Raw genomic sequence first — 23,481 nt, 5'->3', positions numbered from 1 at the left:
ACAGGATACTTCCACCTCAGTAGATGCTGGGAAACTTCCGGTCTGAAAAGGCGGCTGCTTCTGTGACATCAAGGAGGAGTGGGCGGGGCCTCCCTTTGTTGCGATCCAATCGGACTCAGAATTGGACTTCTGGGCGGAGCCAGGGAAGCCCCCACGGACTATCTTTTGGGAATTAGGGGTTCTACGTGGGAAGCTATATGGTGGAGGCTGTGGGAGTTCCTTGTAGATAGGGGCGAACCGTGACTCTAACCGCAGTCAAATGCTCTCTATTACAAACCTTACCCCCAACAAAACCCTTAATTTTAGTAGTGGGAAAATATCAGAGTGGAAGGACGTGGCTCGGTCCTCCTCTCTTAAAGCCCTCAGAAGCCGGACTCGGCTCTTCAGCGAACCCTAGTGTTCGAGGGTACATCACCCTGGAGAGACGGTCGGGCAGCAGTTGTCGAGGGTGCAACGGGATTCCTCGGTTTCCTAACAAGAAGTGTGCGCCCTGTAAATTTAGGGTCCATTAGTCTCGGGAAGGGCATCTCTCCGTTTAACCCTCGCTTCCTCTCGGTTTGGGGTGAGAGGACTCTTCCAGGGGTTCTGGCCGCAATGGGGCCGCGGCTTCCCCTCCTGGTAGCGGCGCTGGCCAACTGCCTGCTTCCTGCCCGGACTTGTGTCCTGTGTGATACAAAAATCGTGGAAGCGCTAAACTCCTTGGAGACGGATTACCTGCCTGGCCACCTGGGGGCCGAGCACCACAAAAACTTGATGAAAAGGGTAAAGCAGGCCTTGCAGGATTTCAAGGAACTGCCGTTTGACGAGGATTCCTATCTGGGGGTCGTCGGTGAGGGCAAGGTGGAGCCCGGACCCCCGGTCCTGGGAAAAGAGGGTTCTGGGGCTAGGATTGCTGGGGGTAGGGGAGGAAAGGCTGCAGGCAGAGTCTCCTGTGTTCGGGAATGGAACAGGTTGTGGTACAGATTTCGGGGTTCCCGGGCCTAGGAAATATTGTGTTCCCATCGCCCTAGCCTGCAATTTTAATAAAACTACAACTCCCAGAAAGCAACGGGAGGGTAATCCCTTAACCAGACCTATCCGTACCCATGGGCATTGTAGTTTCTAAGACTAGGTGAGTCAATGAGACAATACTGGAACCTAGCGTTCTATCTCTCCCCATAGATGAGCCCACACTGGAGAAGGCATCCTGGAGCTTGCTAAAGGATCTGAAACGCATCACGGATAGTGAAGTAAAAGGTAAATGCACGGAGGGGACATGGGAGGGGCTTCAGAATCCCAGGGAAGTGATTGCTGCCGGTAATGCTTGGTGTGGGGGTCACATACTGAGTTTTGGAGCCAGACTGCTTAGGTTAAAATTCTGGCATTGCCACTTCCTAGCTGTGTGGCCTTGAGCGAGGGATTTTGCAGCTTCCTCACCTCTAAAATGGAGACCATAACAGTGACCTCAACCCATTTGTTGCTTAGCCATTATGTTAGGTGGTCCTTTCAGTTTCACTGTCCTTCCCTGAGAAGGCTCAAAAGCGGAATACCGGAGCGGCAGACTGAGGCAAACTTCCTGTACTTCGCACTTGGAAGTGGGGGAGGGGACCACTTTGTTTCATCCTGCTTCTTCCTAGGTGAGCTCTTCGTGAAAGAGCTATTCTGGATGTTGCACCTGCAAAAGGATACCTTTGCCAGATATGCTGCTCACTTCCAAAAAGAGGGTGAGGGAAGATGGGAGTCCTGGACCCCAGTCCCCCTCCTTCCACAGGCCGGGAGTCCCTGTCCCCAGCCCCTTTCTTCTCAAGTCCAGTCCCTCAGCTCTCCCAACCTTCTCCCCACTCAGAGCCAGGGGTCCAGGCCCCCTGGTCCTTCCTCCCTCAAAGCCAGGAGTTCCAGCCCCAGCCTCTTCCTTTACCCCCTCCCTCCTCCTTTTTAACTTAAAAATCTGATCCTCATTTTTTTCTTTCTGCGGAGGCAGATTTTTGTCCCAACGAATGTGGTGAGTTCGGATCATGGGAGCTGGTTCTCTCTCCCTCATCCTTGCCCCGTGAATACCTAGCCTTTCTCCTCCCCCTTTTGGGTCTTGGTGTTTCTTCATTCTCCGCGTCTGGGAGGTTCCTAGGTCTCCAGTGTTCCTCCTGCATCCAAAGCCTTCTTGGCGAGCGCAGCTCATTCTTTTGCACTGGTTAGATTCCGCTTCCTACAAGACTGTGCTCTATTCCCGCCCCGCCCTTGGCCCTGCCCTCTCCTTTTAGCCCCGCCTGCTAGTGGGCGAATACCACCTTGACCCTGCCCCTTCAGGTATGATGTTGCAGACGCTGATCTGGTGCAGTAACTGCAAGAAACAGGTTCACGCTTGTCGGAAGTCCTTGGATTGCGGGGGTGAGAGCCGGGTCCAGCAGGAGGGGTTGGTGCAAGAGGGGCGGAGCCAGAGGAGTGACTGAGTCTAGAGAGGGCGGAGACTAGAGCCAGCAGATGAGAAAAGGAGGGGCCAACCTAGCAGACGGAAGTTGGGGGAAGGCCAAGAACCCAAGGGGCTTCCTACAGTAACCCCCTATCCCCAGAGCGCAAAGTCAAGGTCCATGAAATGGAAGACATGATCCTGGATTGTGAGCTCAACTGGCATCATGCCTCTCAAGGCCTGACAGATTACAGCTTTTACAGGGTGGGGCCCTCCAACTCCTGTAACCCTTGAACCTCCAAGTCCATCAGGCCTGTGTGAACCCTGTATCCACAGGCCTGCACCCACAATCCGCATGACCCATGACCTACCAGATTTGGCTCCCACTCACCCTGTGACCCTACGCCCTGACCAGTACACTCAGGACTCCCATCTCCCATTGAGGCCCCGTGATCTTCTTACCCCTGTACTCCCCCAACCCCTGAACTCCCCAGGCCTCTGTGACCCCTTGAGCTTGGGTCTAGGTTTGGAGGAACAAGTCTGAGACCTTGGTGTCCAAGGGGAAAGAGCCTACCCTGACCAAGATCATGGTAGACCCACTGGATGCAGGCACCTATCGCTGCCAGCTGGACACCGTGCAATCCAGCCCAGCCACGGTCATCCGTTTTCATGTCACAGGTCAGGGCTGGGGAGTTGAAAGAAGTATGGGTTTCAGGGTCCTGGGGTTGGGGGTGGTCCGCTTCAGGGGCGTGGCCTATGGGGGCATAACTTCCTGAGGGGTTTTCAGGTTTCCTGACCTGGGTGTGGCCTCTGGCCACAGCTGCAGGGTTCCCCTCTGGGTTTGTTCCCCGCTACACACAATTGGAGGCTGGAGGCGCGTGATTATCTCCTGCAGGGCTTGGGGCAAATTGGTGAGGGGAGGGTTTGCCTTGGCGGGACCTTCATGCCTTCCCAGGACTGTTCTTCCCTCCTCCTCTATCAGTGTTGCCCAAAAGAATCACGGAGGAGATACCGTCCTCAAACATCCCAAACCAGGATGAGGTGGCCCCGAGTGAGATGATTTGGAGTGTCACCAAGTCATCTACAACCCTCCAGTCTCCGTCATCACAGTCTCCAACGGCAGAGAATACACTGAAAGGCCGCCTGGTCGGGCTGCTGATCTGGGTCTCTGTGGTGCTGATGGCCGGCATTGCCACCACGTGAGCTGCCCACTGAAGAAGGCAGAGCTTGGAATGAGGGGCGGGGCTTCCAATACAGAGGGGTGTCTGGGAGCTTCGGCACCTTGAGAGCTGGACTTCTATTGGGGATGGGGCTTAAAAAAACAGGGTAGGGATTACCTAGGAGGATAAAGCTTGGATAATTGCTAGAATAAGATCAAATATAGGGAGTCTGGGACCTTTTCTGGTTTTGTATTTGCACCCCACCCTCCCCCAGGATACTTTGCTGTCGGTCTGAGAAGGTCATGGACTCCATAAAATCCTGCTTGGGCACTGACAGTGAAGCTGCACAGAGCTCCCAGGTTCCAGAGGAAAAGGCTACAGAATCAAGGAGCCAATAAAGATTTATTTGGTTGTCTAAGTATCTGACTCATTCCTCCAGACTGATCTAACTTTTGGTTCCCCCAAGAGCAGAGGTCTGGGGTTGGTCTCTTGTCTAAGGGAGCAGGGACTGGGAACTGGGCCCCCTGGGTCCTGGCAGGGAACAACTACTGAAATATAATTCCAGAATCAAGGAGTGGGGCAGGGCCAGCCCTACCCAGATCTCCTCCCCCAGGCCCAGCTCCCCTCACAGGACGCCCCCTCCCCGCTCTTCCTGCCGGGTTTCCTCTTGCCTTTTCCTGTCCCCCACCCAGTGCTGGGAGCTGGGGCAGAGGAAAGGCTGAACAGGAGCAGTGGGGTCAGGAACCAACCCAGGCCAACGGAGCCAGGGCCCCCAGGTGCTGCTGGGACCCAAAGCAGGGTAAGAGCCGGGGACCCAGGAGTCCACACCCCTTCTCCCTCAGACCCAGGAGTCAGTTCCCAGCCACCTCCCATCCCAGTACCCAGGAGTCCAGGCTTTTATCCCTCCCTTCTACCCACACTCAGGAGTCTGAGCCCCAGCTGCCTCCTTCCTCTGACTGGAGTCCAGACCCCCTCCAGCCCATTCCCACCACTCAGAGCCTCAGGAGTCGGGGCTTTACCCACCATCCCTTAGGGCCATGCTATCTGGTGAACGGAAGGAGGGCGGAAGCCCCCGCTTTGGGAAGCTCCATCTCCCGGTGGGCCTGTGGATCAATTCTCCCAGGAAGCAGCTGGCCAAGCTGGGACGGCGGTGGCCCAGCGCTGCCTCTGTGAAGTGAGTACCCACCTCCTCGCGACTCTCCTGTCCCTGCCCCACCTGCCTCCCATCTGTTCCTGTTTATGACCCAATTACTGCACTGGACCCCTGAATGGGCAAAGTGAGCTGGCAGCTGGGAGGACGCAGTGGGCCACAAAGATACCGAGCCAGGCGGGGGGGGGGGGGGGGGGGGGAGAAGTGCTGGGCCTGGAGATGGGCTTAGGCCCATAGAAACGGAAATAGGGACCCAGAAGTAGCAGGAGTTTGATTCACCTTCCTTCCTCCCCTCCCTGCTCATTTCTTGGAATTTCCTTCTGTGGGATTTGCCTTTATTTATTCGTTTATTTATTTAATTAATTAATTTATCTCTCCTTGCCTCTGGCCTCTGCCCACTCCCCCTTCTCCGTACACTCTGCGTTTCTCATCCTCCTGTGGGTTTCTATCTCCCCCTCTCAATGGGTGTCTATCCCTCGTCTCCCGGTCTCTGTTTCCCACCTACCCATGTGGGTCTTTGCCCACCTCCCTCCTTCCCTCCCCCGCCTCTACATCTCTTCCTGGGTCTCTCCCACGTCTCCGCTCTCCGGCGGGCTCCCAGGTCTTCGTCTTCAGACACGGGGAGCCGCAGCAGCGAGCCGTTGCCCCCGCCTCCGCCGCACGTGGAGCTGCGACGAGTGGGCGCAGTCAAGGCGGCCGGCGGAGCCTCAGGGAGCCGCGCCAAGCGCATCTCCCAGCTCTTTCGGGGCTCGGGAATGGGGGCCACAGGATCTGGCGGCGCTGGAGGCCCCGGGACTCCGGGGGCCGCGCAGCGCTGGGCCAGCGAGAAGAAGCTGCCTGACCTGGCGGCGGGCGTGGCCCCCGAACCCCCACTAGCGTCCCGCGCCACAGCGCCCCCGGGGGTCCTCAAGATCTTTGGTGCGGGGCTGGCGTCGGGAGCCAACTACAAGAGCGTGCTGGCCACGGCGCGCTCCACTGCACGCGAGCTGGTGGCCGAGGCGCTGGAGCGCTATGGGCTAGCGGGGAGTCCCGGCAGCGGCCCGGGCGAGAGCAGTTGCGTGGACGCCTTTGCGCTGTGCGACGCGCTGGGCCGGCCAGCGGCAGGAGGCGCAGGCAACAGCGAGTGGCGGGCGGAGCACCTGCGTGTGCTGGGCGACTCTGAGCGCCCGCTGCTGGTGCAAGAGCTGTGGCGAGCGCGGCCTGGCTGGGCGCGGCGTTTCGAGTTGCGCGGCCGCGAGGAAGCGCGCCGCCTGGAGCAGGAGGCCTTCGGGGCTTCCGACGGCGAAGGTGAGCCGGGGGGCGCGACTCTGCAAGACGGAACCTGAGGGACGGGACGGGGCGGGGCCGGCCCTGGGGCGGGGCCAGCGGGAGGGCTGAGCTGGAGCTTGGGGGCGGGGCCAGGGCGAGGTGGGGCCTGCGGGGCTGAAGGAGATCGCGGGGTGGAGGCGGAGGCAGCTGGGTGGGACTGGGCGGGACCTATAGCACCGGGTCAAGTCGGGGGCGGAGCTAGGGCCGCACCAAGGTCTACCAGGTGGGCTAGGCCAGAGGACCAAGCTTTTGGGTTACGTGCAGAGCCGATGGGCAGGTCCTACGATGCTAGGACCAGGCCTGCAGAATAGAGTAGCCTGGAGTAAGAAGTGTTTGGCAGGGAGGCTGTCTGGTGGCGCGAGTCCCTGTGGCAGAGGCCCTCTCAGAGCAGTACATTGAAGTTGGTGAGGTTCAGACGATGAAAACTAGACGGGGGAGGGACCTGAAGAGCGAAGAAACTGGCTGCTAGATCAAAGCCTAAGAATGGACAGAGCCTCAGAGGGGCGGGTCTTGGAGCGGGTGGGTCAAAGATGAGCTGGCTGCGAAGTTTGATTAGGGGGGGCTTGAGGGTGGCACTTAGGAAATGAAGAAGTATTTGTAGAGGCCAGAGAAAGTTATGCTTATCTGTTGGCCTGGTCTTTGAGAAGACCGGACCTCGAACAGGAGGTGGCGCCACTGGTGAAATAGCAAGCCTGGCAGGGATGGTGCCTGGCTTACAGGGCCAGGGGCTGCTCAGGGAGACCTGTAACCGCTTTTCTCTTTCTGAGTCTCCTTTTGGGAGATAGAGTTGTGTGGCTTGGAACTCAGGCTGGGATTCCAATCCGTTCTTAGCCAGTTAAACTCAGCAAAATGCTAGGTGAAGATTCAATGAGATAACTTTTATAAAGAGTTTTAGCGCAGTGCTTGGCACATAGCAGTTGCTTAACAAAGAATGGTAATTATAACCATCATTGTCTTTTTTTCTTCTTCAGAAATCATTCTTTGGCCATACATTATTTAAGGTTCTAGGGGGAATACAGTGGGACACTGACAGGTGAAGTTCCCTCTCTCCTAGATTTCACAGCCTAGTGAGAAACACATCAGTTCACTCCTTCTGCTTATTTCCACTAGGCACCTACCATGTGCCAGGTCTGTGCTGGGCCCAGACAAGGCCCAGAGGGCCCAGGGGTGCCTTTGTCTGCTTCAACTTGGACTATCAGTGAAGGGTGTTCAGGAGATGGTTTGTTTCCCTGGGGGCAGGGTCATGTCTGTTCACTGCGAATATCCTAGTGACTAGAACATTGCCCAGCATTAGTGCCAACCTTTGACACCTTTCAGGACAGAGATCTGACCTTCACAACAGTTTGTTTCGTCATGACAGGAAGATCAGAACCTATCTGACTGCTTTTAATGATGCTCAGTGACTCATCAGCTGCCTGAAGATTTTCTTTAAATAAGCTCTGGAAATTCAAAGACATAATTCCTCTGGCAAGAAATAAAGCCTACACCTTTGAAAGCCTAGGCTTAATTAGAATGTTTTAATGGGTAATGAAGAAAAGGACTTCTTTTCTTCTTCTAGGTGCTTGAAAAAATACTAAATGGAAAGAACGAATGAATTTTTGAGCCGAAAACTGCAAGATGGGTAGGAGTCGGGTGGAAAGTGTGTTCTAGACATAGGAAACAGTATATGCCAAAACCTAAATGTGAGAAGCAGCCCACTGCTCTGTAGCAAATTCTTTGTCTCTTAATAACCTCCAGCTCTCTGAGTCTGTCTCTCCCTATGTCTCTTTCCAGTCTCAAACTCATCGCTTTCCATCTCTCTCTGTAGGCACGGGCCCCGCCTTGTGGCGGCCACAGAAGAACCGTTCCCGGGCAGCATCCGGTGGGGCTGCGTTGGCCAGCCCTGGCCCAGGGGCAGGGGCAGGGACCCCGGCTGGGTCGGCAGGCAAGGAGCGCTCGGAAAACCTGTCCCTGCGTCGCAGTGTGTCAGAGCTCAGCCTACAGGGTCGGCGGCGGAGGCAGCAGGAACGCAGGCAGCAGGCACTTAGCATGGCCCCAGGGGCAGCGGACGCCCAAATTGGACCTGCAGACCCTGGTGACTTTGATCAGTTGACCCAGTGCCTCATCCAGGCCCCCAGCAACCGTCCCTATTTTCTGCTGCTCCAGGGCTACCAGGATGCCCAGGTAAGCGCAGCCTTTCCTACGGAGAGAATCCTATGCCCCATCCCTCCGTTAAAGGGAGACAAAACTACAATTCCCAGAATTCCTTGGGTGCTGTAGTCTCAGGTAGATGGAAGGTGTGGTCCCAGCAAGTTAGGAGATTGTCAGAGAGGAGAGTAGGGGTGGTGGAGTATAGATGACTGAAAAAGATTCCACTGGCGGGACAAGTAGGGGGTGGTTCTTTTCATTCAAAGTTGGAGGAACTGATTTCCTCAAGGGAGAATGGGACAGCCTATTATATAAAGGAGATCTCCTTAAAAGCATCTATTAATATTTCTTGAGGGGGAGTCTATCTTCTAGGAGAGGGAGATAATTTGATGCCTAGGATCTAAAATGTAGGGTAAGCCTACATTTTCTGTGGAGGAGTGGACTAATTCATTTTTTAAAGGTGATGGTTTACATTGGAACTATTTGAGCATTGTTGATGGGGTAGGTGGTACTGGTACTTCTATTTCATGTATTGGGGGGGCAATAGAACTTGTTTGAGTGTTAGGCAGCAGAGAAGGAGAAAGGATTAACAGGGGGTCAGTGGGAAATTATTTCAATCATAGAAATGTGTGGTGATTATTAGAACAATCTTTATGATGTTGTTCACCTTTGCAGTATAGCCAAACTCAACAAGTACTGTTGGGATCAATGGGAAAGCCCACTCTAAAAGGTGGTGGAGCTTACGGAACAGTCCCATTTTTACTATCAGAGAGGGATCCAATTGGGGTAGGTGGCTTGGCTGTGTATATGGGGGAGAGGTTAAGACTATTCAGTGAAGAGCTTTCATGGAAGAATTTGTTCCTTTGTTGGGGCAACAGGATGAACAAGTTCATTGTAGGAAGTGATTTGCATATATTTTAACAGCCCACCCCTCCAGACAAGGTTGGAGAAAGGAGGGTCTATTTTGGGAAGGACCTACTTCGGGACTATAGGACAATCTGTTATGGGAAGAGGGGGAAACATTACAAACATCCATTCTTTTGCATAAAGTTCAGAAGTTCCTTTGTAAGAAAGAGGCTTTATTGGAAGTGTCCATTCTTGGGAACAGGAGTAAGAAGTGAAACTATTATAGAAAGGAATTTATTTGCACTCCTCTATTCATAGGTGGCAGTCACCTGTGAGTTCATTGTACGTGCTACGGAAGCATCCTTTCTCGGGTTAAGGAACAGGAAAGCCCACTTTAGAAAGGGGGTTCATATATTTTTGGATCATTCCATTTCTTCAGACAAGGATAGAAAATGGGAGATTCTGCCTTCAAAGGTAGTCAGACTGGAAAGGTCTGTTTTTTAGAGGCAGATGAGTGATTCCATTGTAGGAAGGGGTCTCTTTGGAAACATCCATCTGTGAAGGACAGGTAATGGGAGAGTCAGTGAAAGAGGAGGATTTATGAATATCAGGATGACTATTCTCAGACATGGATCAAGAACAGAAGGTTCTAGTTTAAGAAGGGGGTGAGACTGAGCTCTTCCATTTTTATAGAATGGACCTGGGAAGTCATTTTTAGGAAGGGGTCTTCTGGAATGCACCTCTTCATTTAGTGGATGAAATGGGACACTCCATTATAAGAAAAGGGTCTCCTTGAAAACATCTGTTTATAACGTGGGGTTACTAGAAGTGCCACTGTATGGAGATCTCCTGGGAGATGTCCTTTTTGGGGATAGAAATATTGAGAGCAAGCATTGATGAAAGGACAAGTATCTATGGATTCCTCCATCATGGGAGAGGGGGTAATAAGTTAATCCATTGTAAGATTATGTCTCCTTGGATGTGAGTCCAGCATGAAGTGGGGAAAAATGAGAGTCCATTTTAGAAAGAGGGTCTCCTTCAAACTGTACATTCATGAGGTGGAGAAAATGAAAGAAATCTTTGTTCAAAGGAGGAGTCTCTTTAAAGGTATCTATTCCTTGCTTTGAGACTATTGAAAGAAACTATTTTTGTAAGGGGAAAAGTCTTTGGAAGCCTCCATCATGGGGGTGAAATGATGGGCAAGCAGGGCCTGGGTAGGAAAATGGGAGTGTCGCTTGGAGAATGGTTTCCTTGGAAAAGTCCATTCTTTGAGGGGGAGGGCAAAGGGACAGTCCATTTTAGTAACGGGGGTGTGGTGTCATCAGAAGCACCAATTCACTGGACTGGATGTTGTGGGAGAGGCCACTGTAGGAAAGGATTACCTTGAAAGAGTCCATTCAGAGGAGGTGAGAAGATGAGAGAGTCCCTTGAAGAAAGATCTCCTGGGAAGCATCCATTCTTTGAGGGAGGGGAATAGTAGAACCCATGTCAAAAAAAGGGTTTCGTTATAAATATCCAGTCTTCAGGATGTGTGTTATCCGACAGCCCACTATAGGGAGTGTCTTTGAAGAGTCCACTCCTGGGAGATGGGGGTAATTGGTGAGTCCTTTGGGATCCCAGGAGATCTCCTTGGAAGTATTTATGCAATGGGAGGTGGTTGATGGGAGAGTCGATGGTGGGAAAGGGATCTCTTTGGAAGCGTCCATTCATTGTGGAGCAGTATCCTTAGTGCATCTTCCCTTTCCCTCCAGGACTTCGTGGTGTATGTGATGACGCGGGAGCAACACGTGTTCGGCCGGGGCGGGAACTCCTCTGCCCGAAGTGGGTCTCCAGCCCCGTATGTGGACACCTTTCTCAACGCCCCAGACATCCTTCCACGTCACTGCACAGTGCGCGCGGGCCCTGAGCCCCCGGCCATGGTGCGCCCATCCCGGGGAGCCCCGGTCACGCACAATGGGTGCCTCCTACTGCGGGAGGCCGAGCTGCACCCGGGAGACCTGCTGGGGCTGGGCGAGCACTTCCTGTTCATGTACAAGGACCCCCGTACTGGGGGCTCCGGGCCGGCGAGGCCGCCATGGCTGCCTGCGCGCCCCGGAGCTACGCCTCCGGGCCCCGGCTGGGCCTTCTCTTGCCGCTTGTGCGGCCGTGGCCTACAGGAGCGCGGCGAGGCGCTGGCCGCCTACCTGGATGGCCACGAGCCTGTCCTGCGCTTTCGGCCACGGGAGGAAGAGGCACTGCTGGGTGAGATCGTGCGCGCTGCAGCCGCGGGAGCTGGGGACCTGCCACCGCTCGGGCCAGCCACTCTGCTAGCGCTATGCGTGCAGCATTCAGCCCGGGAGCTGGAGCTGGGCCACCTGCCGCGCCTGCTGGGCCGCCTGGCCCGGCTCATCAAAGAGGCTGTCTGGGTGAGTGCCCCCAACCACTGTCCAGCCTCATTTAACGACACCCCAAGTCCTTTCCTTAGCCTCCCTTCGCCACCTTCCACCTCAGTTTCGTAATTGGGACGGGGCGAAATTACCTTTCTCATGATACCTCAGAAGGGTCTTAGGCTAGTAAGCAAGGGGCCCCAGGAGAAGCTGGCTGTTATGGATTCATCCACTGTATTTGAAGAGAAGGCAGTACTTTGCAGCTGTGGGATGGCAGAAACCATTCTAGGAGATGGGGGGAGGAATGAAGAGATCCCATTGGATTAAAAGTTGGAAGAGACCGTTGTGAAAGGTGAGGCAGGAAGCTCATTGGGTCTGAAACTTAGAGTAGTAGTGGGCAAGACAATTCTGGGAGGCCAGGGAGAACAAACCCATTGAACCTTCAGAAGGAAGTGCCTGGGAAAAGCCATGGGGGAAGTTACAAACTAAGCTCAAGCCTATTAGAGAGATTTAGAAAGTTTCTTGAAGGTAAGAAGAAACTGTTTGAGCAGAAGTGGACCTGAAGAAGACAGACTACTCATAATCACAGGGATATGTGTTTTAAAAGATAAGAGGAGAGACCATTCTGAAACTTGAGAGAGTCCATTTGAAGGTGGGGAGAATCTGTCAAAAAGGTTCTTCTAGAAAAACTAGGGTATTAATCCATAGGCCTGTCTCCCTGATTCCCCTCACCTTGATTCTAATTTTACTGTTCCACAGGAAAAGATTAAAGAAATTGGAGACCGTCAGCCTGAGAAGTAAGAGGAATTCTGGGGAGAAGGGTCTAGAGGAATACAGGGGTTGGGATTTGCAGTCGGTTCTATGTTCACTCCATGCATATCTTAGTGCAAGTTTCTGCTTTTCCTTGGGACTCAATTATTCCAGCTATGAACTGGGGGGTTGGACTCAATCCCCAATTAGACCCAGATCTTGGACATTATGGTTGAGTCGGGCAAGGATCACAGGTCCTTCCCTCCTTTCCCAGCCACCCTGAGGGGGTCCCCGAGGTGCCGTTGACCCCTGAGGCTGTGTCCGTGGAGCTGCGGCCACTCATGCTGTGGATGGCCAACACCACAGAGCTGCTGAGCTTTGTGCAGGAGAAGGTGCTGGAGATGGAGAAGGAGGCTGATCAGGAGGGTGAGCTCAGGCCCAGGTTCAAGCCTGTCTAAGCCCCATGCCATTCCCTGCACCCGGGGACCTGGGCTCCCGCCAGCCAGCCTCTGGTTGTCCCTCTCACCCCCAGGCCTATCCTCAGACCCACAGCTCTGCAATGACTTGGAATTATGTGACGAGGCCATGGCCCTCCTGGATGAGGTCATCATGTGCACCTTCCAGCAGTCTGTCTACTACCTCACCAAGGTTGGCCTTGACCCTTGCTTCCTGTTTGGCATAACATCACTTCCTGTTTGAACTACATTACATTGTTCTGATGTCACTTCCAATGTAACCTCACAAGATTGCCTGTTTCTCTGACATCACTTCCCATTTTGCTATTCTGACACTACTTCCTGTTTGAGTCTACATCATTTCCTGTATTTCTGGCTTCTCCCTGTCAGTCTGGCCTCACTAACTGTGTGTATCACCATCATCACTTTCTCAAGCTTCCTTTTCCTAAGTCCACTCTTCAGTCACTGATAAGTCAGATAGATAGATAGATAGATAGATAGATAGATAGATAGATAGATAGATAGATAGATAGATAGATGGATAGATAGATAGATGGATAGATAGATAGACAGGTACATAGATACAGATATAGGTAGATCAAATAGTGCTAGGCACTGTCATTTAAACTAAAGGTCTTCTTTAATCAGGCCTCAAATCCTGCGTTTGCTGACTTCACCTGTTATACCTCTGAATTCACTCCCTTTTCTGAGCCACAGATGTTTTTCTCAATTGAGTGCCCTTCCTACTGAACCTGCGTCTGCCTCAGTTCCGCATCATCACCATTAATCTAAATATTGCTTCTTGAAATTCTCAGGGTTTCTGGCTTATGGCGGGCCTGATTCCCTATGTGCAAAATGAAAGGGGATCTTTTGGAACAGAGGCCATGCTCCTCGGGGAGCCTTGATTTATGCTTCTTCCCCCAAGGCTTCACTGCCTGCACACCCCTGCCAAATGTAGTTTTATTTCTTTTCTGCCTCTGACCTCATTTCCTGTCCTTGGCCTGATCTCACTTTCCACTGGCTAACTGCCACCCCACTCCCACTTCCTTACTCTCCATTCTTCTTCTTTCCTTAGGGAATTCTGGATAAATAATTATTTGACTGAAGGGGGCCTCTTTGTTCTGTATCCTTTGTCCTCCTTGAGCTGTCTCTGTTGAGAAATTATAAGTCCGGTAAGGCACCAGAGGAGGTCTTAAAATACCCAAGAAACTCCCAGAAAGCCTTTCTTGTCTTGTGGTATCCCAGTCCTGATGAATGCTAGAAACCCATCTGGAAAGTAGGAAATTGCTCATGGAGACCTTTAGGGTGTTGAAGGTAGAATGGACTACAATTCCCAGAAACCTTCAGTGGAGCCACCCCCTGGATCTTCATGCTCTACCACCCTGAAGCTTCTGGGAGTTGTAGTCTGATCACCTGTTTGCATCTCTGTATCTCCTTAGACTCTGTATTCAACGCTGCCGGCTCTCCTGGATAGTAACCCTTTCACAGCTGGGGCAGAGCTTCCGGGGCCTGGTGCAGAGCTGGAGGCCATGCCTCCAGGGTTGAGACCTACCCTGGGCGTGTTCCAGGCAGCCCTGGAACTGACCAGCCAGTGCGAGCTGCACCCAGACCTTGTGTCTCAGACTTTCGGCTACTTGTTCTTCTTCTCCAATGCATCCCTTCTCAACTCGCTGATGGAACGAGGTGAGATTCAGACTGGGAAGGAACAGGGAGGTACAGACAGGAGCCACTGAGACCCACGTGAAGTCAGACACACCACAGGCAGAGGCCTCTCCTTTAGGAACTCTGGAGAGCAAGCTCCAGATCCCAAGCTGAAGGATAGGAGGGGCCTGGGGGCAGCAGTGCAGGGTCCATCCAGGCACAGTCCACGCACTCATTGCTCCTACTACCCTTCCTCCACAGGTCAAGGCCGACCTTTCTATCAATGGTCTCGAGCTGTTCAAATCCGAACAAACCTGGACCTTGTCTTGGACTGGCTGCAGGGTGCTGGGCTGGGTGATATTGCCACTGAGTTCTTCCGGAAACTCTCCATGGCTGTGAACCTGCTCTGTGTGCCCCGCACCTCTCTGCTCAAGGTGATTCCTGACCCCTGACTTCTGACTCCTGAGTCATCCTCTGTATTCATCTTACCTTTGGATCTTCCCTTGGACTCCATGTTGTCCCCAGTCCTACTTCAGACAGTGGGGATGATGCCTTGGCAACTAGAAGGAAACCAACAACAACAGTGTCTAAACAGAATCCCAATGGGACTTATTAATAGTAGTTTCCAGGGCCTCCTTCCTCAGACATGCTGATTCAAGGAGTCTGGTCTGAGGCCAAGGAATGTGATAGTTAAAACATTCATAGAACATAAACTACATGCCAGACACTGTGTAGCACTTCTAGTTGAATGCTGACTAAGCTTCATGAAGTAGATTATTAATTGACAATTTCTTTTTTTCAGACAAGGAAACAGAATTAGGTAGGATAGGTCACTTGATTTATTTATTTGTCAAACTTACAGAGTATTTAGTAATAAGCACCAGGCAGTGCTCTAAGTACTTTATAATCTTTCCATGTTGAATCCTCATACCTAGTAGGTAGTTCTTAATCTCCCCAATTTACAGATGAGGAAACTGAGGCACAGTGACTTGCCAGAGGTAATAAGTCACCAGGCTGGAGTTTTTGAACCCAGGCAATCTGGGTCAAGAATCTCTGATTTTAACTACAATGATGATTCTAATATCAGCTAGGTTAGATGTAGAAAATTTTCAAACATATACAAAAAGTAGCCACAGTGGAATAATGAATCTCCAGGAACACATCATCAGCTTCAATAATATAAATGGCCAATTTTGTTTCTTCTCTGCCCCACTCTACTCCTATCTTCATTTATTCTGAAGGATAAAGCTGAGAGCACACTCCTCTCTACCATCACTTTGGTGACAACTAGGCTACACAGTACCCAAAAGACATTGCAGACACCACTACATTCACTCCCTTTATGGAGGGCCTTGCATTTAGGATTTCTCAGCTGCTCCATAATGACCAAAGACTTATCACCTCATCTTCCCACCAGGCTTCATGGAGCAGCCTACGAACTGACCACCCCACACTGACCCCTGCTCAGCTCCACCATTTGCTCAGCCACTACCAGCTGGGTCCTGGCCGCGGACCACCGCCTGCTTGGGACCCTCTCCCTACAGAGCGAGATGCTGTGGACACAGGTAAGGAGAAATGGGGACAGAGACATTGGGGCTGTCAGCTTTCTCCTGTCCTCAGGACGTAGGAATCCATAGCCCAGCCGCTTCCTCCTTTTGACTTAGGATTTTGGATCCCTACCCCTCTCCTACGCTAGGACCTAAGTGCTGAACTTCAACCCCTTTTCCCCCCCAGGATACCAGAGTTCAAACCGCCAGTTCCCTCTTTTTTCCTAGGAGTTCAGGCTCACAGCTTCTTCCCCCCACCAACTACCCTCCCCGTCATCTAGGAGTCCTGCCTCCAGGCCCCTCCACTCGAAGGAATCCGTAAAACTAAGTTCCCAGCCCTTCCTTCTTCATGGACTCAAGAACCCAACTATATCGTCCGTTTCCCAGGCAACGGTAGCCTTTCATAGCCTGAACTACAACTCCCATGATGCTTGGGGACTCCAAGAGTCGCGTTTGAGTGGACCCCCGCTCCAGGAGTTGCTGGGGATTGAAGTTTTTCCTTCCTTCTGCGCTTCAGCTCTCTGACAATGCTGCCTAACGCCCACTTTCAGAATTTAACTCCGTCTTCTTTGGTCTCATAGGGGACATCTTCGAAAGCTTTTCCTCCCATCCTCCCCTTATCCTGCCCTTGGGCAGCTCGCGCCTCCGCCTCTCGGGTCCCGTGACCGACGAAGCCCTGCACCGTGAACTGCGCAGGCTCCGCCGTCTCCTCTGGGATCTTGAGCAACAGGAACTGCCAGCCAATCACCGCCACGGGCCTCCCGTGGTCACGCCTCCTTGAAAACAAATGGGAAACGAGCGCGCGAACCTTAAAACTTTATCAGCTTCGACTCACGGGAGCCCGCCTGAGCGCAGAGCTTTCTGGGAATTGTAGTTCTTTCCCCGCGTGGAATGCTGGGAGTTTGAATTTTCGGTTCGTAGAGGTTGGGACCGTGGGAAGATGGGCTTGGGTTTTGAGTGCCAGGAGCAATAAAGTTATCAGTGGTATTGGCAACGCCTCACTGGTTAAGGCCTGGGAGCGCTAGTAATGATCATTTTTTTGCGGAATATAGCACTAGGGTCCTTGTCTGGAACGTTGGGCTCCTGCCGAGTCCAAGGAGGTATTTATAGCCACGGCCTCAGCTTGCCCTCTTGCGCATAATCCAACCCAGGAGCACTGGAGCGTCCCACGAATCTCAGGACAGAGCTCTAAGCTTGCTCTGCCAAATATCAGGCACTCAATCCTACCAGTGGGAACCAGCCATCCTCTCGTAATAATCCCAAAAGTCCATACTCCAGTTCCCTCCTCCCTCAGACGCAGAAGTCTGGGTTCCCAGCCCCTTTCTGGACTTTCCTGCTTGTCGGGCACACTGCCCGAGTCCCAACACTTCTTGTCTCTATTCCCAGCATCCAGAAGTCTGGGCCCCCAACCCACTCCTCCTTCAGACCCAGGAGTCCAGGTCCCGCCTCCTTTCCTTCAAATCCCGAATCCTGGTCCCTAGCCCCCTCCTCCCTCAGATAGGAGTCCAGGGCTCCAGTGTGAACTTTTCGTTCCCCTGAATCTGACTCCTGCTGCTGCGTCAGGGAAAAAACAAGCGACAGGTGTCACCTGCCTGCAGGGTCGGGACGCGACCACCTGCCCCTGCTGCTCACCCGGCGCCACTCTCCCAGCACCTGCTTCTGTCAGTCCGCCCGCCGCTGCCCCACCCGACCCCGCAGCCCCAGATCGCTGAGAAGGAGCGAGCCAGGGAACCCCCAAAGTCCGCCCCACTCCAGTCCCTCCCAGCCCGTGCTCCCGCCCCTTTTCGAGGTCCCAGGCGGGGCTCCTGTCTTCCCCGCCCCGCTGCAGGTTCCCGGCACGCCCCCAAAAGGGGGGGTCTCAGGCTGGTGGGGCGGAGCTTACGGCCTCCAGCCTAGACCGCGGGACTCTACCTGCTCCAGAGCACAGCTACGCGAAGCCCACCTGGTGAGAAGCCCCTGGGGTGGCGAGGAAGAGACCCACTTTAATTTTTCTGTCCCCTCTCTGGTCCCAGTCCCTTCCCCACAGATCACGTGGCTGACACCCACCCATTCCCTTCTCAAATGCAGATGGCCGACGCTTGCTTTTCCAGAGACCTATCAGACCCTTCTCCCCTCTTGATTCAGGATGTTGAATTCTAGTCCCTTTAGAGTATTGAGTTCCAGCCTTTCACCCCCTTCTCCTGCCTCCACTTTCATAGGCCCAGGGTTCCAGGCCTTCAGTGCCCTCCTTCTTAGGACCCAGGAGTCCTGGATCCCAAGTCCTTCCTCTACGAGGCTCCAGGAATTGGGGCCCCCCACCCCCTCCTCTTACAGGATCCAGAAGTTACGTCCCCAGGCTTCTCCTGTCCCTAAGTCCTATAAGCCCATTTCCCTGCTGCGTTCATCTGCAGAGGCAGCCTCCTGACCTCCATGCTGACCCTTACTCCTGTGGGGGTCCTGTCCTCCCCCCAGTTCAGGTCCCCATCCCAGCCTCAGCAATGACCCTGGCGGCTTCCTCCCAGCGCTCCCAAATCATCCGCTCCAAGTTCCGATCTGGTGAGAGGCTTCTGTCTGTGCATATATGGAAGTGGTCACCTGGGAGTGTGCTCAGCAGGGTGAAGTGGGAGGGCGGGCGGGCAGTGGGACCCACCACTCATGTGTTTTCTGTGCAAAAGACCACGTAGGCAGAAAGGAAGCCCCAGCAAAGGAGTTGGGTTGTGGTGGATCAATGTGTGTGCAAATGGGGTACAATGTGAACAGTGGGGAGTGGGCAGCTAGAGGTGGGTGTGTAGAGGGTCAGGTGCTTAAACTGACACGTGTGCAAAGTGGAGGAGTGGAGAGAATGGGGACTTCGGAGCCACCAGTGTTGGAGTGTGGGTTAGGGAACAATGAGCTCAGGCCCTGAGAGTGTCAACGGTTGTATTTTAGGTCGCAGTGCATGGGGAAAGTGGGTGGAACTGGAGGTCAACTCCTAAGTAGACAAAGGGTACTTGAGTGTGTAAATGAGTGTACTTACATGGTTGGGTAGGTGTAAAGACAACAGCAACCAAAGAGCAAAGAGCATTTAAAAGTGCACACATACAAAAAGCAGAAATGTGCAAAGGGAGATCCTTGCTCCAAAACTGGGGGCCAAATACTGAATGTGCAAATAAGTGTGTTATTGTAGCTCAGTGGGTGCCAAGGCACAGTGAGCCAAGGGTGAAGAGTATCAAAGGGTATAAGTGCACAAAAGTGGCTTGTGTGCAAAACTAGAGCCTTTTAAATGTAAGTTTAAAGGTGAGTGTGCAAAGGGGGTGACTGTGGGTCCAGAGGCAGCACAGAAGGGCGTAAGCATATGCCAAGTGGAGTGCGTGGATAAAAGCAGGGGAGGTACAAATGGGCCAGGCTGTCAAGATGGCAAGTGTGCCAAGAGTAGGGTGGGCACATGCTAGTGAAGGGGGCAGGTGGAGCTGGGGGCAGGGATGCCTCCTGCCTGCACACTGGCTGGCACTTAGCCCCAGAATGGCTCTGGCCCTCGGTGGCGCTCCGCTGGCAGGGAGCAGGAGGGAGGCCCAGGAAAGGGAGCAGGCTGCCCGCCCACCCGCCTGCACAGGGTGTGTGTAAGGGGGCTGGGCACGCCTGTCCCGCCAACAACTGCAGCTTGCACCGCCTGCCGAGCCAGGCTCCTGGACACTCCCTTCCCGCCTTTCTCCTCCCACCCCCTTCCTCCTTCCACAGTCCTCCAGCTTCGGATCCACAGACGGTATCAGGACCTGAGTAAGTGTGGGCCCTGAAAGGGAGGGGATGGTGACCCTACTCCCTTGGGATACCCTGTAGCGCAGCTGCTAGATATCCTTGCTGGTTCCTGAGCCTCAGTCCCTATGTCCCAGAAGACACTGTAATTGCATCCTGTCCTCTCCAGAGGTCCCAGGAGTACAGGTCTCCACCACCCCATCCCTAGGAGCTCTGCGTCCTGCCAGTTGGTTTTCCCCACTCCAGTGGGAAATGCACAAACGCAGAAGAAAACGTCCCAGACTCCACCCCTGGCACACATAGGAATTTCAGGATGCGGCTTTCAGCTTCTCTCTCTCCCCAAGAACCAGGAGTGCTGGCCCCACCCATCCCAGCAAAACCCCAGAAATCTGTGATCTTCAGTCACCACACCCTTTGGTGACTGAGTTCAGGACTCCTGCCTTCCTTAAGAATGTAAGAGTCTGGATTTCTAGCACCTCCACCCATAGATCCAGAAGTCCTGGCACCCAGCTTCCCACCACTTGGATTTTGCTCTGTGGTCTTGTCCTCCCACACTGGGGGCTGGGACCTCCAGGGCCCTCCTTCCCACACAGCCTTGTTCCTCCCTGCCTGGCTTGCTGCCTGCAGGCCTCTTGGGGTACTTTGTCATCTCTACATTCTCAAATCCAGATCCGTGGATCTCAGCTGCAGGCCCAGCTCTGGCTCAGGCCCCAGGCTTGCCCTCCGGCCCCGCCCCTTTCCTTTTCAGCCCTGGGGTCCTGTTCCCAGAGCCAAAAAGCTGCCCTTGGAGATCCCTGAAGAAGGTGAGTTTCCACTGGAGTGAGGGGGAAGTACCCCGAGAGTCTAGCCTTGGTCCTCCTTGCTGCTGCCTTTTTGCTCCTCTCTGGTGGTGCCAAGCTGACCCTATACTTTGCACGGGGCTATGGAGCAGGGAAGTGGGAACAGAGCTGAAGCATAAGACATCACACCTGCTTTTTCAGGAGTCTCCCAAGATCTCCCCACATTGGAGGCAGTCCGAGCCCAAGGGGAACTTGACATACCAGCAATACATGCCCCCAGAGCCGAGACAAGAGTCCAGTGCAGACCTTCAGGCCAAAAGGTCGGCCCTGGGTCCCCCTGGACCACCTCTGTGGGAAGAAACAAACTCACAGCAGCCACCTCCTAGGTATGACCCGTTTCTGTTCTCCAGGAAGTTCACGGCCCCAGAATCCTCTTCCATCAAACTCAGAGTACAAGATCAGGGGAATCCAGCCCTTAGCCCCTCCTCCCTCAGGACTCAAAGAGTCTAGGTCCCCAGCCCTTCTTCCTTCAGTTCCCAGGAGTCCTGGCCTCGACCTAAGAGTCTAAGCCACCAGCCCCTTCTCTCCCATGCACAGGAACCGGCCTCCCAGGTTTGCTCCCTCTGAGACCCAGAATTCTGGGCGCGCATTTTCCTGCGTCTTTATGAGCCCGTCTTTGAGGAACCCAGAATACCTTTTCTTTCTCTCTCTCTGCCCCTTCTAACCTGTTTTCCCCTCATAACTATCGCCAGGATGAAGCCCACTCCCCTCCCTCCTTCCCTCCCTGGAGTCCCCAGCCCCTCGCCTCCTCCACACAAGTTGGAACTTCAGACCCTTAAACTGGAGGAGCTGACGGTAAGTGTGGGGAGCAACTTCCCAGGCTGGCCCCCTCTCTCGGTGGGGACGCAGAAGTCTAACCCCATAGCCTCTGCGCCATTGGAGATCCAGGAGCCCGGGTCCCCAGTGCCTCCTCTCTCGGTTTCCAACTGTCCAGCCCGGGCCTCCGCCTGCAGCCCGGAACCCGCCCAGCATCGCCTCTCCCCACCCCCCACCCTAGGTCTCAGAGCTCCGACAGCAGCTGCGCCTGCGGGGCCTCCCGGTGTCAGGAACCAAGTCGACGCTCCTGGAGCGCATGCGCGGAGGCGCCCCGCCCCGCGAGCGGCCCAAAACCAAGCGCGAGGAATGTCCTGCGGGTGCTTCCTGGCCACGCCTCAGGCCCAAGGCTCTGGGCACCGCCCGGAGGCAGGGCTCGGTGAGGGCGGTGGACCAATGAAGAGAAGACAAAGTGGGGTGGGGCGGGAAGTCCAAAACACAATAGCCAATGAAACGGGGGGGGTGCGTAGTTGAGAGGAAAGGGGGGAAGAGTAGCCAATGAAAGAATGAGGGGCGTGGCCGAAGGAGGGGGATGAGGAGCGAAGGGCCGAGACGGGACCAGGGGGTGGAGCTACAGGTTGCGAGTGGGTGGGGTTGCCCGGTGGGCGTGGCGTATAGAAATAGCGTCTTCTGGGTTCTAGTCCAAGCCCGGCCCAGCGTCTCACCCATTGCCTCTTCCACGTGCCGCGGAAACCCTCGTAACGGCTCAGGCTCCCCCTCCCACTCCAGCGCAAGCGCTGACCCCTTCCTCAGCACCAGCCTCGGTGGCCCAGACTCTGGAGGAGGAGCTGCAGGAAGCGATCCGGAGGGCTCAGGTGAGAGGGAGTGATCTAGTGGTCTCCGGTGAGAATCCGGGCCAGAGTCCCAGGTTCACTCCGCTTCTGCCCATCCGCAGTTGTTTCCGAGCCGGGGCGTTGATGACATGCTGGAAGATCATATGGAGCCTGATGGTAAGAGCCAAACTCCTAGATTTGGGGGTAAAGAGGGCTGGACTCTTGGAAACAAGGAACCCCTAGGGTGCTGGGATCCGGATTCGTGGCTTCCTAAGCTTATATTCCATTTCTTTCCCTGCAGACCTGCTGCCTCCCATCCCTCTGGATTTCCCCGGCTCTTTCGATGTGTTGTCCCCCTCCCCAGACTCTGAAGGCCTCTCATCTGTCTTCTCTTCCTCGCTCCCATCCCCTACGAATTCCCCGTCCCCCTCTCCCACGGACTCCTTGGACTGGCTGGAGGCGCTGAGTGGGAGTGCCCCTCTGGGCTGTGGTCCCCCAGTCCCAAGCATCTTCTCTGCTGACTTATCTGACTCCGGTGGCACCAGGTTGTGGGACCTGCTGGAGGATCCATGGTGATGGATTCTGGAGTTTCCAGGGACTGAGAACTGGTGGGGATGGGGAGGTCACAGTGACAGACTCCCTGAGGGAGGTGTTGAAACAACCAGCAGAGTCCCCTCCCACCACAGACACAGAATCAGTTACAACTCTCATCTCCACCTAGCCTCTGAACTGCTGCTGACATGCCAACTGCCTGACCTTTGCCTGCCTAACCTCTGTAGGATCCCCTCCATGGTTTTGTGGTTGGGGGTGGGCAAGGGCAAACAAGCTGCTTGCTGCTTCCTTCAGAGACCTCTTGGATGTCTTCTTCCCCCATCCCACCAATGACATGGCTGCCTGTTGCTGGGGTGTCTGGAAGGTGGTCTGTGCTTTTTGGATGCAGGAGAGGGACAGGGAAGAGTGGGGAGGGAGAATCAGGAGCCAGACCCTTGGCTTCTGGTTGAAGATGAGAAATCAGAAGCATTGTGTCTGAGGTCAGATTCTCTCGGAAGCAGAGCCTGAGGCAAGATTCACGTGTTCGTGATTTATTAAAGAAATGCTCCCGGGCAAAACCAAAAAGGAGTGGATGAAACAGGACAGTGAAGGGGAAGAAAACCAGTAGGAGTGTGATGTCCCAACCTCAGCTTGATCCCTGAGGAAAAATTAAGTTGCAGAGTCTTTCCTACCTTGAGGCAAAGAGAACTTCACCTTTGAGGCAAAGGGAGAGCCCTGTTTGGTTTTTTTTCACTGAACAACAAGCCACCCCAAAATTTAAGTCTTAAAATAATAAGTATCTGCAATCTCTCACAATTCCGTGGGTTGACTGTCTCAACAAGACCGTTCTTCAGCATCATATGTCAACTAGGGCTGCAGTCATCTTAGGGCCTACTTGTGCTGCACCATCCAAGATGGCACACTCAGACGTGTCTGGTGCCTTGGGAGGGATGCCTAGTAGGCTGGACCCCACTGGGCTGGGGACATCTGGACTTCTCTGGTTCTCCATGTGGTCTTAGTGCTCTTCCTCTCCGATGACTCTTTATAGGGAAGCCCAGGGCTCCCCAAAGTGAGCGTTCCT

At 54.0% G+C, this 23,481-nt stretch overlaps 3 protein-coding genes across 4 annotated transcripts; all 3 read left to right on the top strand.

The window, feature by feature from the left end:
- Nucleotides 1-191: 191 nt before the first annotated feature.
- Nucleotides 192-3,941, top strand: IZUMO1 (izumo sperm-oocyte fusion 1; the record flags this gene model as incomplete). Its single annotated transcript, XM_081032235.1, has 9 exons — nt 192-829; nt 1,162-1,236; nt 1,617-1,703; nt 1,961-1,981; nt 2,284-2,364; nt 2,547-2,647; nt 2,908-3,061; nt 3,366-3,582; nt 3,818-3,941. The coding sequence occupies exons 1-9, from the start codon at nt 595-597 to the stop codon at nt 3,939-3,941; spliced, it is 1,095 nt and encodes a 364-aa protein (XP_080888361.1). The 5' UTR covers nt 192-594.
- Nucleotides 3,942-4,208: 267 nt separating this feature from the next.
- On the top strand, nt 4,209-16,750 carry RASIP1 (Ras interacting protein 1). Of its 2 annotated transcripts, none has more exons than XM_081032234.1 (12): nt 4,209-4,342; nt 4,577-4,717; nt 5,295-5,980; nt 7,809-8,164; nt 10,726-11,379; nt 12,100-12,137; nt 12,365-12,516; nt 12,635-12,738; nt 13,985-14,228; nt 14,448-14,620; nt 15,604-15,751; nt 16,315-16,750. In XM_081032234.1, the coding sequence occupies exons 2-12, from the start codon at nt 4,581-4,583 to the stop codon at nt 16,512-16,514; spliced, it is 2,892 nt and encodes a 963-aa protein (XP_080888360.1). In that variant the 5' UTR covers nt 4,209-4,342; nt 4,577-4,580; the 3' UTR covers nt 16,515-16,750. The 2 variants fall into 2 exon arrangements, with proteins under 2 accessions (XP_080888360.1, XP_080888359.1); XM_081032233.1 differs by having other exon boundaries at nt 12,623-12,738.
- Nucleotides 16,751-17,593: 843 nt separating this feature from the next.
- On the top strand, nt 17,594-23,215 carry MAMSTR (MEF2 activating motif and SAP domain containing transcriptional regulator). Its single transcript, XM_081030966.1, has 10 exons — nt 17,594-17,678; nt 18,185-18,268; nt 19,430-19,468; nt 20,114-20,247; nt 20,425-20,609; nt 20,976-21,078; nt 21,281-21,475; nt 21,738-21,911; nt 21,992-22,046; nt 22,171-23,215. The coding sequence occupies exons 2-10, from the start codon at nt 18,211-18,213 to the stop codon at nt 22,443-22,445; spliced, it is 1,218 nt and encodes a 405-aa protein (XP_080887092.1). The 5' UTR covers nt 17,594-17,678; nt 18,185-18,210; the 3' UTR covers nt 22,446-23,215.
- The last annotated feature ends 266 nt before the right edge of the window (nt 23,216-23,481 follow it).

This window comes from Rhinolophus hipposideros (assembly GCF_964194185.1).
Source record: "Rhinolophus hipposideros genome assembly, chromosome: 21".
NCBI lineage: Eukaryota > Metazoa > Chordata > Mammalia > Chiroptera > Rhinolophidae > Rhinolophus > Rhinolophus hipposideros.
The sequence above is the reverse complement of the archived record's forward strand: the minus strand, read 5'-3'. Positions and strand labels throughout refer to the sequence as shown.